This window comes from Rhipicephalus sanguineus, chromosome 10 (assembly GCF_013339695.2).
Source record: "Rhipicephalus sanguineus isolate Rsan-2018 chromosome 10, BIME_Rsan_1.4, whole genome shotgun sequence".
Classification (NCBI taxonomy): Eukaryota; Metazoa; Arthropoda; class Arachnida; order Ixodida; family Ixodidae; genus Rhipicephalus; species Rhipicephalus sanguineus.
The window spans coordinates 84,159,041-84,176,029 of NC_051185.1; the positions used below are offsets into that span (position 1 = coordinate 84,159,041).

The window sequence follows — 16,989 nt, forward strand, 5'->3', positions numbered from 1 at the left end:
ATGGCATCCGAGATTCACATCTGAACGCGGTAACTGGACGCGCTTTAAAAAAATGTGGCGTCTGTTTCGTGCTAGCGCAGCGTTTCCTTGCCTCATAAATTATGATAAAACCGCGGGAATGAAATCAAGGGTTTCACTATTTCGTTTCAATTTGGCATAGCGATTGCACACGCTGTAAATGACCTCGCCCGACGCATCCATCGCTCCGGTACACCCTAAAACCGGCTGAAAACACGCCGTGCACGTTTGCAGTTAAATTGCGCAATATTCCACTTTTTTCGGCATTTTTTTCACGTCGCTGGCTTTCACGATCATGTGGTTCATCATTCGTAACACGCGAAATTCGATGCACTGCATGTAACACACAGTTCTGTCTCAGTTTTTCTTCTTTTTGAATGCACTGGTGTTGTGCGTCGCTTATCATGGGGCTTTCTGAAAGCTGTTCGCCATTAAAGCACGTATTGTCACAGATGGGCCTATCATCGCGGATTGCCCCCTTCACCCAATTCGCCTACTCTTTTATTGCGACTCAGAAATGCGCGAGAGCAACAGGATTAAATGCAGTAAATTATGATTGACGGTTACCTCGTCTCTCGCTCTTGGCATGACGCAGCGTAAAATAGAACAGTGTGCATCGTTTACACACATGACAACAACTTCATGGCAGCATTTACATACTTGACAATTAATGGCTAATTAAAAATAATAATCATAACCTCAGAGTGCACACAAACGAAGCAATAATATGAAAAAAAAATTCGCATGAGCGCTTGCTTGCACAGGTGCGAGCGATATAACTTGAACGATATTTTACAATAAATACCTTTCATTTTATGCCCACAGCGTTTTGAATATACAGGCACGGTGGTCTGGTGGTTATGGTGCTCTACTGCTGACCCACAGGCATAGGTAGGCAAAAAATGTGGAGCTCACTCAGACTCACTCATGAAATATACTTTGCCTTTAGCTCTCACTCGGACTCAGACTCACTGAAATTTCTTTCAACCGGACTCACGCGGATTCAGACGCACGAAAATATTGCTCGCTCGGACTCACAGTGACTCAGACTCTCGGCTCGATCTGAGTCTGAGTAAGTCGACTCATGAGTTCATTAGCGCATAATTAACCTTTTCGACCATAGTGTCAATGCTCTTTACCATCAATATCTCGTATAACTGGCGATCGCATACCTTTAACTACGAGTTATAAATGGTTACAATGCAGTAAGGACATTTTTATCGAAAGAGATGGCTCACACGGGATATTTTATCAAGAACATTCCACGAAAGAATTTGCCAGAGGAGGGTCAAATCGCCCTCCCCTCTCCCCCCTCCGTAACTCGCGCCTCTGATCAATAAATATTGAGATGGCCTATGCACGCTAGTTCCTTGAAGCGTGAGTAGACGTGAGTATGAACGCGAGTCATCATAAGGCTGACATTAAGGCTGAAGTTGAGTAGATATGACCATTGGTCGGCAAAAATATGTGGAGCTCACTCACACTCACTCATTAAATATATTTTGCCCTGAGGGCTCACTCAGACTCAGACTCACTGAAATTTTTCCCAACCGGAACCACTCGGACTCACGAAAATATTATTCGGCTTGACTCACTCAGACTCAGACTCACGGCTCGATCTGAGCCTGAGTGAGTCTGAGTGAGTCGACTAATGAGTGAGTTTGCCGATCTATGCCCACAGGTCGCGCGATCGAATCGCGGCCGCATTTTTGATGGAGGCGAAAATGCTTGAGGCCCGTGTGTTTAGATTAAGGGGCACGCTAAAGAACTCCAAGTGGTCGAAATTTCCGGAGCCCTCCACTACGGCGTCTCTCATAATCATATAGTGGTTTTTGGACGTTAAACCCCAACAAGTATTATTATTATATTTTTATTGATTTGAATATACAGGAGCAAAGTCATTAAGAAATGTTGTTTTTAAATATAGAAATATTTTGGTGCCAAAGCACGTTCTGGTTCTAACAGCAATAAATTGAGATTATCTTAAAGCGTACACGTTATGTTTCACAAATAGTCTGTTAAAGGAGTCCATGGCAAGTCAGAGAGAACTTGTTTACACAGACAGGGAGATGTTCTTTATATGTTTAATTATCTTGAACGAACTATGCTCGCTCTAAAGAAAAATATGGCGACGCACTAATATGTGCAAGCAGGCCAATTTTGCGCGAATAACCAGGTTATATGTTATGGGCAAACGCCGTAACCACCCACAAAAACTACTGACGTTGCGATTATACGCGACAGCAGCACAGTATAGTAATATTTTAGGCACCGTAGAGGGGGCAAATACTTTTTGTTAACTTCTCATTCCTGTTGGCATAGTGTAGACCTTGAGGAGCCAGTTGTGCAATCCAGTGCAGGCATTCATCAAATATTGCACAAATAACGATTTGCAATTTCACGTACTGTAAATGGACTATCCTCCTGTTTGGTAAATGTCTACATTTTGCGTGCTGTAAATATTATATGCTCTGTTTCAGAAACTTGCGTTTATGCATGGTTGCCATTGAAACAGTGCACTTAGTCTCTTTTACCAGCGGTTTCTTTGGTGCAGACGTCTGGTTATTGGAGGAAATTAAACATGCGAAGTGCTGAGATTGCATTTTTAACAAAACAAACCATAGGATGTGTTTTAGTCCGTTCCGTGAGCAACATATTCAAGCTCAATACCGAACAACCAGTCAAAGATAGCCTTCATATTGTCACGGGGTCGTGACGTCGACGAAGACAACAGCTGGCGTAGTCAAGATGAAACTCTTCATTTGGCCGAACTTGTGGCCGGGAAACTGAAAGTCGAACTACAGCAATACACTGATAGCGGCGAACAGAGCGTCGACCGTCGATCAACTGACAAGCGGTCAAGCGCGTCGGCTTTTATACAGGCGCTATCGAACTTTCTAGCGATATCGCTGGTGGCGGCGTTATCTCTCGACAAAGCTGGAACATTCGCGTGCGGCGCGCAATCTTAACAAAACGATCTACTACAATCGCGAAGCTTCTCGAACACTGCTTCGCGGACAGCGTCGAGCGTTGATAACCGTCCTTGCTGGTCAAACCCGAATGCATCAAAATAAAGCAAGAAGTGGGCGAGGCAATATTAGTATTGTGAAATGTTGTATGTTCCGTTCTGGTGCGTTTCAAAAGTCTGATTTCTTTCGGTAAAAAGCGAAACGTCAGGGTTTGATCATTGAGGTCAGCGGAATACACACAACCGATAACATTTTTTTTTTCATTATTTGTACGATACAGTTTTCAGTGGTGCAAAAATATCGCACTCTGCAAAAAATTTCCAGTAGAACAAACATATTAGAATCGATTACATGGTCAGCACACATATACTGCCGCGTCGATAATCATTCAAAAGTCAGTCAGATTCAGATCTGCGCTATTATACAGTCGCTACTCGAACCAACACCTCGTATAGCTCGGCTCCTTCTGAGGGATGCAGATAACACACGGACTTCATAGTAAATAAAATCACAGCAGCCGTCGTCAACCATGCGTTGTTGCTTACTTCACGAAAGTAAAGTAAGCAGCTAAAGTAAGCATCGTCGCTTACTTCAGTGCAGCGACTTATGTGGTCCTGTGACTTGGTGCTCTTTGAACTTCAATTCCTTTACGATTCCTAGCCTGCTCAGTGCAGTTCAGGTGTCTTCATGAATTATATAAAAGATAAACTGCGTTCCGCAGCACAATTTGACGTCACGGTCCCGTTCTAACGTTGGCCTCCACAACAGTGGATCATGGGAGGCTAAGCTATAACCAGTCATCGCTGACCTGATACGAGTAGCTGTGCCGTGTGTTGGTCCGATCCGTGGTCGTTGGAGGCGACGCAGGTGTAGTTTCCCACGTCCTCGTAGCCGATGTCTCTGATGGCGAGCACGGACAGCGCGTCCGACTGTCTCTGGACGCTCACGCGGCCGCCGATTCCCTCGAACAGCGGTCGCGACGTGTCCTTCTTCCACGCGATGGCGTGCGGACCGCGGCTGCCTCGTCTGAGGGCGCACGCGACTGCGGTCGTGTCGCCCAGAGACAGGTCCTCTTGGAAGGAGAACGTTCGAATTTGCGGCCCCACCGCTGAAAGCCACAGGGCCGTGAAAATGACGCAGCGATTGTGGTTGGTCACAGACAATGTGGTGTGTCGTACTTAAACGGTGATGACATTGTAGTGTCGCCATAGATTGTTCTTCTTCCCTTTAATTCTTTTACATCCCCTTTCCCCTTCCGAAGCACAGGGTAGCAAACCGGGAACTTCCTCTGGCTAGCCTCCCTGTCTTTCCTTTCGCTCTCTCTCTCTCTACCGACTTGTCCCTCCCCTGCCATTTCTGCTTTACCAATGTTACTGGACTAAAAGTTTGGACATGGAGCTGTATTTGTGGTGCCTATCATGTTTTCATGTGTGTGTTCGTCTGTGTACAAACAAGAGCGCTGTCGTGGACATAATAGCAATCAGATATCATTGTGGGTACAAAGCAAAAAACACGCAGAAGAAACACAGGATGAATAAAGAACACAACAAAAAAGCTGACTTTCAACAGTTTGTGTTTGTAGTTCGTGCGTTTGTTTCTTACGCTGTACCCCCAATTGGTCCGTACCAACTGGTGCTGTTAATTGCGTTTCTACGGTCAGATATCGTTAATTAGGGTGCACTCATTGAATAGGGAAAGGGAAAGCGCTTCTCCTCACCTTTTAAGCACATCGAACACGGCAGTAGCAATAGGCCCGTCGCTGCTGCAACAACCACGATGTGCATCGCCGGTCCTTTGAGAAGCGCCATTGTTTCTTCCGCCGAGATTGCGCGATGCCGGCCCAACAATAGACCACTTTCTTTCACGGGGAGCGCGAAGGGTGCTCGAATGTCGCGGAATAAGACAAGAGAACATCTCTCGAGATTCTCGTGTCCGAGAAGAAAGAGAGAGCGATCTGCCAGACAAAAGCGGAAAAAGATAACGAGCGCGCCGAAGGACAACCACCCGACTTCGTTTATCGGACCCCCATCCAGTTGAAGTGCACACTCGTCGGGCTGTAACGCTTCGTTCTCCTCTGGCCACAAATCTAAAAACCCTTAGACAACTGATGATGAAAAATTTGTAGCGGTCTCTTATGCGGTTGCCTATAAGGTGACGTGAAGGCGAAACCCATGGACACTTTGTACGCCATCATTTGAATTAAGTTTACCCACTGCCGAGGCGTTCCCATGCATTCCAATTAAGTTTACCCACTGCTGAGGCTTTCCTATGCAGACAATAAGTTACTGTATGTGTGTCCTAGACAGGAACTCTAATGCAGCGTGTAACGGCACGGTATCTCGCTGAAGCGAAGTGAAGGACATTTCGAGAGTGTTACCAAAGAGGTGTCATGTAGCGGCACCCGTCGGGCGGCTGTTCGCACCATGTGTGTGTGTGTTGTCGCCCACTGCAGCCCAGACGGCCGTATCGCGCTTCTCATGAGCAAGTTAAGACTGTATATATATATATATATATATATATATATATATATATATATATATATATATATATATATATATATATATATATATAGTCTACATTTGACGATAATGTAAAAGCTTATGATCACAGCATTTTAGCACTGTCCACACAGACATTAGGAATCGCAAAACATGTGGGTTTATTTACTGCAGTGACATCACACATAAGTTACGTGGTATTAGTGGCATTACAGACATGTTAAAATGCATAGTATGATCATTCTTGGCATCTATGACGGCAAGCATGGGACGGTGGCTACTGAATAACTACAGCTACGGCAGACATCAAATCCATGTAACGTTGGTGTGCTTGATGTACGGTTTAATTAGATTATGGCAAGGTGTGAATGACGCCACTATAACGAGAAACAGTGTGACGACACAAACTATGGCGCTTGCATCCGGTACTAGATGTATGAATTTAAAGAAAAAACATACATGCCAGAAAAAACTCCATGCATACACCCCCACAACTTGCATGTCGAATAATCCCATCTCTACCGCCAAAGTCATCAAATACCAGATGATTGACATGCACGATACGCACATTCTTGAGCACAACGGCAACCCCATCAGATCGGCAGGGTTTGGATCCTTCCTCATCATCTAATTGGGGCGCCTAGTCTGTCCCATACTTTTATTCAGTCGGACCTGTCTAGGCATTGTCAATGTGCAGAGTTATGACCATGCAAGTTTTTGACGACAGCGGCGGCCGAGGACACCAGATATTGACATAACTACTGGCTTAGAAAACATATAATCAGACCCAAATTAGAATATGCTAGCTCTATTTGGGACCTTCCTGAACGCGTTGTAACCAATCTCATTGATTCGATAGCAAACCGCGCAATTAGATAGTTGGGCTTATATCTTTTGATTACTCTTACACTACTAGCGTAACCAAATCAAAAGAAAGAGCACTACTAAAGTGTGCGCTACTACTACTAAAGCTTCTATAGTGTTGTTTGAAATGTATGTATTCACTTAAATCCCCCCCCCCCTATGTAATGCCCAATTGGGCCTTTAGGGTATTGAAATAAATAAATAAATAAATAAATAAATAAATAAATAAATAAATAAATAAATAAATAAATAAATAAATAAATAAATAAATAAATAAATAAAGTCTTCGGATACGCAGAAAAACATAAGGCTTCCATTATATATTTTTTTTAATGTTTTGCCTAACTATCCTTCTATCAATCTAGCTCGTCGTATCTCTCAGCGCATAAGCGATGTTAAAGCTATACACACGCTCCCCGTGCCCGCAGAGCCACGCAACTGCATTCGTTCTTTATCAAGACAGCCATCGACTGGAACAATCTCCCCTCAAACATCATCATTCATGTCAACCCCGTGCACATCAAAGACACGGTCGAGTCACATTTTGTCAACATCAGCCAACTTGTTTTTTTTTTTCACCCACCCCTCACGTAAAACCCCGTTTACAGTGTCCTCGAGGTACTTTCAATAAGTCAATGTTGCATTCCAAGATCGGTTTACATCCCATGTTTAACCCCGTTAAGCCGGGGACCAAAGGCAGACCGTTGTTGAGAGGCAAATCATCGCTTTACTTTCATCTTTGCGTCCATTGCGAAGTTCGTTGTCTTGCGTACTCGACCAATGGGGGGAAGGGAAGTTTGCTCCCCCTGATGGAGAACCCTGGGTACGCCTATGGAACAATGAGAACATTGGGCGCGTTTAGTTAGCGAGCTCCGAACTCCGAAGCAGTGGCGTAGGCAGAAGTTTTTTGTTTTTTTTTTTGGAGGGGGGGGGGCACGCCCTTGATTCGACGTGGGGTCCGGACAGGTAAGTGTGGTCGAGTGTCATTTGGTGCTCTGTATACTATCGGCGGAAAAAGATTGCGGGGGGGGGGGGGGCACCGGCCCGGTGTGCCCCCCCCCCCCCTCCGTTGGATACGCCCCTGCCCGAAAGGAACACGCCCGAAAGCGCTCGAGTTCGAAGCCTTCGGTTTCCGCTTGTGGGGGCACAAAAGCGTTACATGGCCACAGTTATGTTTCTTCCGCGGTAGGAACGAGTGGGGAAAGAGAACGCACTTCATCGGAGGAGAGAGTCGGAAACACGTCATATTTCCGGAAGCCGTAGCAGGCGCGAGCTCTCATGCACCGTCTCAAGGTTGAAGCGCGTAGAGCGCGCTCCGTAATCACGCACCGGAAGTCGCTTTTTAACCGTTAAGATTACAAGAGCGCACTCCGCCGGCTGGAGCGCGCTCGAGCTCCTTAACTTAACGCGCCCATTGAGTTGTGTTTCTCTCCCTCTCAATCTTCGTGCGAAGTTGACGATTGAGCTGTCTGTCCCAGGCGATTATTAAAACTCATGTATTGTCGAAAAACCACCCGGTATATGGGCTGACGCAGAACAGGGTTTCCTCGCAGTTATCGCAAGTACACAACGCCATGGACATAGGCGTGCGCAGAGGGAGGGCAGGGGGAGGGGCGCCCCCCGCCCCCCAGTCAACAAAGAAGAGGGGGGCGCAAAGTCTGCCCACACATTGACTTAATAGGGAGGGGGGGCGCCGCGATGAACCTTCGCCCCCCCCCCCCCCCCCCCTAAGGGGAACCCTGCGCACGCCTATGAGCACGGACGAATGAAAGGCGAACAAGAAATCATAGAGTAGAAGAGGTCTCAAGAGTGACAACTAGCTATCGCCATCTTGGACAGCTAATTATGTTGTTTCCAAAGATTCTTCAGGTCTCAGTATAAGAGTGCAAGCCATAATTACGCTTACATTACGCGTGTTCGCGTAAACAGGAACGAAAGAACGTGCTTCAGTTAACACTAACTTCTTCGTATTTCAGTTATCCGTGACTGTAAGCCTCGTTCGTCGAGTCAATGCATAACCGTTTCACGTGGACTGTGTTAGAATACGACTCCCTATAAGCTGCTGCCGCCGCTGTATACCGCGTCAAGCGGCAACGTGTTGAGTGTTCCGAGGCGTCTATTATTTTTCCGCGGCGTTGACCTCGACGGAGGAGTCCTGCCAGGAGCACTCCAGGAACGGTACGTATAAGAGACGCCGTAACGAGGTTGGAAGACAATGGGACGGGCCCTGTGTCAAATAGCTGTCTTTGACGCAACGACAAGGTCTGCGAGCGTAACGCGATGTGCGTGGCGGCAGAACAGAGCTCTCGATTTACCGTTGATAGAGACGGGTATACCGAAAGCACGGTTGCAAGTCCACTTTCAAAATCATTAGAGTGATATCGCTTTCATGAATGCAAACATTTGGACGAATTCGTGCAGATTAATGATGGAAATATGAACTAAACGAAACACCTGTGTTTGTGCAGACTAACATCTTCAAGCTTACTTTCTTTCCTCGGACAACAGAGCTATGGAAATGTTTAAACTCGCTGTCTGCCGCTCGATCAATGTTTTTTCCTATTGTTCGCAGCTCGTAACCAGCTTGTCTAAAGATTCACTTGTGTTTTATACAGTCAGAATCACACTTGTCTGGAGCAGTCGCGCGCGTGGCTGTGGATGCTGGCGCCATCCGCAGCTGCTACCTCGCGTTAGCTACAAGCTTCCGTTCATGCTTTAATTATAGCAGAAGGACCTAGGCCTACAGTTTGAGTATGTCTGGTATCGTTACGGCGTCGGCCTCTGCATACTTCTGCAAAGAAAAGGCGGCTCAAGCGAACGACTGGCCGCTCAAGAGAAGTGTGTGTCCAACTGTATACACATGCTCGACTTTGTCTGCCAACATATAGCATACGGTTATATTGTGGTTCATATAAAACCAGTACCACTCCTGTAATAGCCCTGAATGGCTGCGATATCTGTATATTCAAAGAAATACATAACTGACTCAATAAAATTTTAACACATGTAACAGACAAGAAGACAAAAAGAATGTAGCGCTAGTGATCGTATTCTTGTCTAGTATCTGCGTCAAAATCTGCGCTCTTTATTTCCATCGTTACACAGAAACTGCTGCATTCATACTGGCAGAGGTGCTCCGGTGTTTAAGCTAAGAGCATAATAGATAACATGCGCGCAGAGAGGGACGAGGCACAGCACTATGTCCACCAATGTCACCAATGTCCCTGTGTATAAGCTACATCCGACACTTTCAGGGCAAGCAATGTCTATCCACATTCGCTTGCCTCCAATAGGATATTTGTTGAGCTGCGATTAGATATCGTGCATTATTTATTAGGGCTGGCCAAGGGAGGTGCTAGAAGGTACTTTACTCTCGATGCGCGCACTGGCAGCTCCAACTCAAGAACACTGCACTGAAGAACGCCCATAACGATACTTTGGCTCGTGTATATTCACACGCTATCTCTTTCTGCATGTGCAGCTAGCAGCAGCATGTGAACACACAAATAGGCCACGCGACTGATGTCACAACAAGACTAAGCAGGGAATATAGGAAGTACAGAAAGCAGCGTTTTCAATCGGTTTGTTGTTTGTTTATTAATACTGTTAACCATAGAAGGGTCATTACAGGAATGGATCAACAATCAGACACAGTTCAATAAAAATTCGGCAGATCCCACGCACCATGGGAGTCGATGTTATGCGAAGCATGCGGCTGGTAGGTGACTGTGGCGTAACTTTTTTTACTGAGCGACGCGTTACAAAATGACGCTAAATGTTTGTATAACTTTTATACGCACACATATATATGTTGAAGAGCCGCATATGTGTTGCATAAACAGTTGTTTACGGTTGGGTAACGCTGCCAATGGCAACGTGGTTATTACCAACACCAGAAGCGGTAAGCTGACATGTAGTGCTTATACGCGTCCCGAGAACGCACGCACGTTTCACGAACCCGTGTACATGTGTGCAAGAAGTTCTTGACAGTTCTTGAACAAGGGCATCATCACCGTGATCAGTGAGGACCAGCAGCTGGTCATGACTTGTTATAGGATCCGGTCGTGATCGTGGTGACGAGGGGTCCATGTGTAGTGAAGTATGTGGTAAGTAGAGCTGTTGGAATTCGTGGATGCCTCGGTCATTTCGTCGACAAATTGTGTGTCGACAGAGCCGGCGACATGTCGGAACCTGAAGCCACCCTTCGCGTTGGTGAGGTATAGGCCGTCGAGGCTGGTAGGCCTGGATAGTGCTACGTAGACCAACATCAGTGGATCGTGTTTGTCGTATTCCTGGACTGCCTGGGCGTATGTGGCCTACGTAGCCTAGTCTACAAAGCGGCTGTCAATCAGTCTGGCAGCATCCTCGGTCAGCATGAGGCCATCGCCCAGCCTCGTAAGAAATGAAGAGGACACTGCGTCGTTCTGGTGGACGAAGTGCACTTTACGGTGCGGTGATGTGGATATCATATGCAACTTTCGTTAATGTATTCCTCCGGGGTCGAGCAATGCTTCAATATAGCTTGCGGAGTCATAGGAATACAAACGTAATGTTTATTAGACTGCTATAAAAGCGGAGCCAACACTGTAACCACAGACGTTAATCTGATATGACGCCTGTATCGTAGGAGTATACGCATCGTAGGAGTATCATGTTGTGTTTATTGCGCTCTTGTAAAATTAGATAACCAGCACCACAACCCCAATTGACGTTGCATATTACGTTGCATATTACGTCTGCGTAGGCTGTTTTTCCAAACCAGTTTATAGACCTGGCGTGGCTCAGTGGTAGAATACCTGATTGCCACGCAGAATGCTTGGGTTCGATTCCTGCTGGGATCCTAATTTTCATTCGTTCCATGCGTTGAGTCAACGCTGCCGATGTTGGTTTTCCTTAACGCTCTAGCATTTAGGTTACCAATGTCTGTCCTCGCCGTTCCTGGGTAGATATAAACTGTCAATCACCTGTGGCGCATACCCGTACACCGCGGCCCGTGGTAAACGGGTATGTGCCACACGTGTCTAGTGGAAAGGGTTTGACGACGTACGCCACAGGATTTAACGTTATTCATGTCATGGCCCGGCAATCATATTCGTCAATTCCTCTTACCCTCTCATGCAAATTTTGGTCTACAACAGGTTAAGGAGGCGATCATGAGAGCACCCAGACGTAGGCGGCTAGATAGATAGATAGATAGATAGATAGATACGTAGATAGAAACGCTCAAAGTGTCAGAGGTTCGCTAAGAAATGCTTCGCATTTAAAAATCCGGTCGTCCTAAACACAAGACGGCAGACCTCTTTATCGTGGCACTGTTGAGGTGAGTGCAAGGATAACAAATTGCGAGGATGGCAGTAAGGAAGAGACGATCACAAGGACAGCGGCGCCAGCTCGTGCGTTCTGACTTTATTTGTACTTGTATACGGTGACGCCCGCCATCATGTTTCAGCTAAACGAGATACGTATGGAAGCAGCGTAGTTGCAGAATCGTGGTCGCAGGTTACGTGTTTCATTTGGACTTCTAAATAAACGACTTCACGCTTGCGCACAATTAGGTCATTGTCACAAAGAAGGTACTTCACAACGAAGGTGTTCGCAGCGTTTTACAGACGCTGCAAACTCTTAATACATTGCTGCGTGCCGCATACAGGCAGGTTTAAAAGGTTTCCTACAAATCTCTGGAAGGGAATGCAGTGGCGGACGATTCTGCCTGAGATCGTGTTCGCCATGCATGCCTCCCTGACGGATGCAGCAAAAAAAGTAATAATAATAATAATAATAATAATAATAATAATAATAATAATAATAATAATAATAATAATAATAATAATAATAATAATAATAATAATAAAAAAAATGAACCGTGAAAACATGTCGGAAAACGAAGCTTAAGTGCGTGACATCACCTGCATCATCATAATCATGATCATAATAATTTTGCACAATCATCGTTATAACTTCGAGCATCATCATCATCGCTTTGAGAGTCAACATCATTTCGTTTTATTTATTTATTTATTTATTCACCCCCCTCTCTTGGTCACGTGACCTGCGTGATTGCTACTACTACTACTACTACTACTACTACTACTACTACGACACCGACGACGACGACGGCACAAGATAGACTTACACAGCTTCCTTGTACAAAGGGATGGTGTCCCAAAAATATATGCTGAGCTTCTACATCGCACTGCAGGATAAACCGAGGGACTTGTACCGCGCCAAGACTCAAAGTCAGCAGAGATGAAGCGGTCACTCTCAGAAGACTTCAAACAAATTCCTATACACGTCCATGGCACGCTACTTCGCAGGATCTCGCCCGCGCAACGTCCATACAATTGCAAGCTTCGTGATGTCCCAGCATCTTACGGCGTATCGTTCGGGAATGGGTTAGCGTGGACAACACGGCCCCACAGCACGTTATGACCGAGGAGCACTGGGAGGCTGAGCTGTATTCTTATTTCGAGCCCTGAGGACCAGTACACTCTAAGAACAAAAGGGTACGTGTTACTCTTCTCGGTGAGTCCTAGCTGACTTACCACTTATATGACTCTGTTTAGAGAGACAAGTTAACTCTCTTTTGGGTCTCATGACTCTCCAACGAGAGTACAATGATATCCAAAGAGAGTTCACCTGTATCTCTAAAGAGAGTCTTATGCGTGGCATCTTTCAAAAAAATTACGCGCAGCTTCAACTGACTGAACGTCCAGAAGGCTGATTAAACAGCAGAGCTGGTGGCATCAGTTTCAGGCTGGCCATGCTGAACATTCCAGAACGAATGCGAGATCCACATCTTTTCCAGGATGCTTTGCTGTGCCTTCCGGTCATCCTCTCCACACCACCTGCTTCACTCCAGCCATAGCTTCGCCTTTGCTTTCCTATTATCTATTACTCAGCTTGACCCTCTCCACGTCACTACCCTTTCCCTACCAGGCTCAACTCGCTACACTACGCTTCCCTCTCACCTATGTAGCTTTACGGATGCTCTCCTCCTCGTCACGCAACTGGGCTAGAATGTGCGGACGACGGATCCCCAAGGATTTGCCTTGGCCATAAACAGACCTGATGTTAAAGAGAATCAGAGGACTCCCTTTTTTCTTAGAGTGTAGTCCTCGTGGACAGGGCTCTTAGAGGGGCGGCTAGGGCCAACGGCTTCCTGGAGCGATGAGGCCGCCCACGATGGGCGAAGACGATTCTCTATGATCGGACGAATGCTTTGATCGTCACCTTCATAAGCGAGATAGCACAGCATACCTGTGACGAGCAGGGCGGCGGTCATGCTGTGCTGGCCCTGCGCGTTGGCCGCCACGCAGGTGTAGTTGGCCACGTCCTCCGGCTGGACATTCTCGAAGGCCAGTATGGACATGACGTCCGACGGCCGACTGATGCTCACGCGTGGCCTTGGGAGGAGCGAGACGCCGTCCCTCAACCACGAGAAGGTGTGCGGACCCGCGCTGCCGCGCTTGACGGCGCATGTCAGCGCCGCCGAATCGCCCAGCGACAGGTCCGACGAGAAGCTGAATTCCCTTATCCGGGGAGGAGCTGGAAGCGGTGAGGGCGAGTTCGTATAGCGCGCTATGTTGCAGTTTAAATATCAAAATAAATTTGACTATCATTTTGTAATTGTGTAGATATTTTGCTGCGCCTTTTCGTGTGATTGTAAAAATCGTGTAGAATATTGAAAATAGATGTAAAAATAATCAAATAGGTATAAAATAGGTGCTGAATTTTCCTCATACATGGTCTCTCCCCCCCCCCCCCCTCCCAAATGAACCTTCCATCAAAGATTACTATATAATGAACTAAGCTTCTTGCGACGTGCTTGTTCTTTATTAACCAGTGCATTCTAAAACAGCTTGGGGCACTTATTGTAATGAAATAAATAGGTAATCTATATGTGGATTCCACCCCTGTACATGCGCTGCGCATTGCTGCAGCCGATGGCTTTGCTAGGATCGGGATTGGTGAGGGTATGCAATGCGCTCCGTCAACAATTTCCAAAGTAGTTTTTTTTCCTTTCTTGTATACTTGCAGCTAATAATCCACTCGTTCTGCTGGGTGATATCATTATTTTAAAAAATCTAAGCTAGTTCTACCCAGAATGAAAACTGTACGAACTGCGGAGCAGTGATTAACCTGTTTCCCTTGTGCTTATGTGCTCTTTTCTGTTCTTTTATTGTGTTCATATTTATTTATTTGTTTATTTATTTGTGGATACTGCAATCCCACAAGAGGGATTATAGCAGGGTGGGAAGTACAATCATATGTATTCCTAGGTAAACAAGAACAAAAATACGGAAGCAAAGTACAGTTCTCGGAATTACAAAAAAAGGAAAAAAAAGTGATATGCAGTATTCACAAATACATGGACAACCATGGAGACAAGGTACAATTCAAAATGTACAGGATAATAAATATACCAGAAACAGAGTCACATACGCAAGTATTGGAAAAACACTCCTTCACTGCTCTTTTTTGTTATTTTCGTGTGATTAAGTGATATTTCTATCCTTTTCTGTTCTTGTCTTGACATTATCTCCACTACGGCGTCCCTCATAATGGTATCGTGGTTTTGGGACGTTAAACCCCAGATACTAGTATTATTTCTACTGTTCTAACTGCAGAGCAGTTTAAGGGTTCGCCCTGTCGTCGTCTCGCATTGGCGTCACGCAGGTCCCACGTTTGATGCACATAAGCCGAGCACGCTGCACGCTTGGAACGCCAGCGCGCTTGCCTGTGAGCGCCAGCGTCGTCGAATGGCTAAGCCAACGCAGAAACCGCGAAACGCCAGCGTCGGGAGTTAGACACAGAGAGACAAATGGAGGCCAAACGCCAGCACCGGGAGTTATACTCACCGCACTCGGAGCAGCAAACAGTAGAAAAACAGTAGAAAGGACATAGAACAGAAAATAGATAACCGCAAGACGGATCACATAATCACATGAAAAGAACACAAACGCATGTAAGATATCACATAATTACACGACAAGAACAGAAAAGACCAGATGAACACAAGAGAAACAGGCGAATGAATGCTCCGCCGTTCGTAAAGCTTTCAGTTCGGGTGGAACCGTTTGCTTTGGAGTGCAGCTCTTAGGCGCCAGTTCCTCCGTTGAGCGGCGTCGCCGCCGTCGTCGGCGTAACCAATAGAGCGAACGAGGACGAAAGAGAGCAAGAAAGAGACTGCCCCAAAGAGTTTTCTACCATAAGAGCAAGCGAGACGCTGTGTTAGCGTCTGCAATGCTTCGTGCCTGCTCGCGCTTCTTGTGACAGCGTAACGCATGCCTCTCGCGTACGGGCACGAGAAAGTGGGTTGGCCTGCGCGGCTTGGGACAACGCCTCCTCTAAGACGTGCTTTGGTCGAAGGGACACTGTGTGTGGAACGCTCTAGCGGATAGTCAGGCGCAGCGTTCGCGTCAGCCAGCGGCGGCGGAAGTTGGCGACGCCTGGTTCACCATGTTACGTTGAAGCAAAAACCCAAGCGTTCTATGCTCCCACTCGCGCCGTGCCGCGTCGCCTTGACGCATGCGCATTTGCTCAACTTATCACAATATCGAAACTTTTTTGTTTATAATGTATATGCCGCTCCGAACGTGGTGCGTCTAACTCCCGGCGCTTGCGTTTCGCCTCCGCTTCTAATCTGTGTCTAACTCCCGACGCTGTCTCGGACAGACGAATTAGCACTTCGGCGACGCTGGCGTTCACAGGCACGCAAGCGCTGGCGTTCCAAATGTGCAGCCTGCTCGGCTTATGTGTACCAAGCGTGGACCTGCGTGACGCCAACGCGAGACATGAGACGACGGCAGGGCGGTCCCTTAAACTGCTCTGCAGTTAAAACGCCGCATAACTGACTCGCAGTAAAACTATATTTAATTGCTGTTTAAGTACGAGAACAACCTAAAAATCACACCACCTCCCGCTAAAGGGGACCATGAGGTGATGCGAAGCAGCGTTTCGGCATGTAGAGCCCGCGTTTCAGAGGGGTAGGGGAAAGGAGGAAAGTGGAGAAGGGGAAGTGGAGAGAGGAAGCGGAGAGGGGAAAGGGGAGAGGGGAAGTGGCGAGGGGAAAGGGGGAGAGTAGAGGGGAAGTGGAGAGGGGGAGAGTAGAGGGGAGGGGGAGAAGGGGTGTGTGTGGAGAGGTGTGTGGAGATGTGTGTGGAGAGGTTTGCGCATGCCCACTAAGGGTGGTCACGCCGCACACCACCACCGGATTGAACTCCGCTATAGGCACCGTCCACTGACCAGAGGGAGCTGCGTTGCTCGCTGTGCGCCGTCTCAAGTTGGCTGATATTGGCCGCTAGGGGCAGGCAGAAAACAGACGCTCGCACGCGTCCCCCCTTCTGCCCCGGCTACTGTCTGCACACTCATGCAGAGGTGGAGGGACGCGCATCGCGTTTGATTTTGTCCCTGGGCCGTCTCAACGTTGCTTTCTTTATCCGCTAGGCTGTGCGTTCTGGCGCTGCAGTCACACGTGAGAACTCGACTGCACGGTGCCTATAAGATGCTTCACATCTAAAAATCCGTGAAGCTTGATCTTGTTACTTTGACTGTATTACAATAGGGCATTCATAACATTCAAATAAAACGGCATAGTTTTGGCGCATTTGTTGACGGTCCGGCATTAGTACAGATTGCGA

At 46.9% G+C, this 16,989-nt stretch overlaps 1 protein-coding gene across 3 annotated transcripts in view; it reads right to left on the reverse strand.

Moving 5' to 3' along the window:
- Positions 1 to 16,989, reverse strand: part of LOC119372182 (Down syndrome cell adhesion molecule) — a 212,355-nt gene that overhangs the window by 158,496 nt on the left and 36,870 nt on the right. The window contains exon 2 of one of the 3 annotated variants that reach the window (XM_037642645.2): positions 13,607 to 13,894. The exons of the other annotated variants lie outside the window; for them this stretch is intronic. Within the exon in view, the coding sequence (XP_037498573.1) occupies positions 13,607 to 13,894 (288 nt within the window). The remainder of the gene's footprint in view (positions 1 to 13,606; positions 13,895 to 16,989) is intronic. 3 annotated transcript variants of the gene reach the window in all.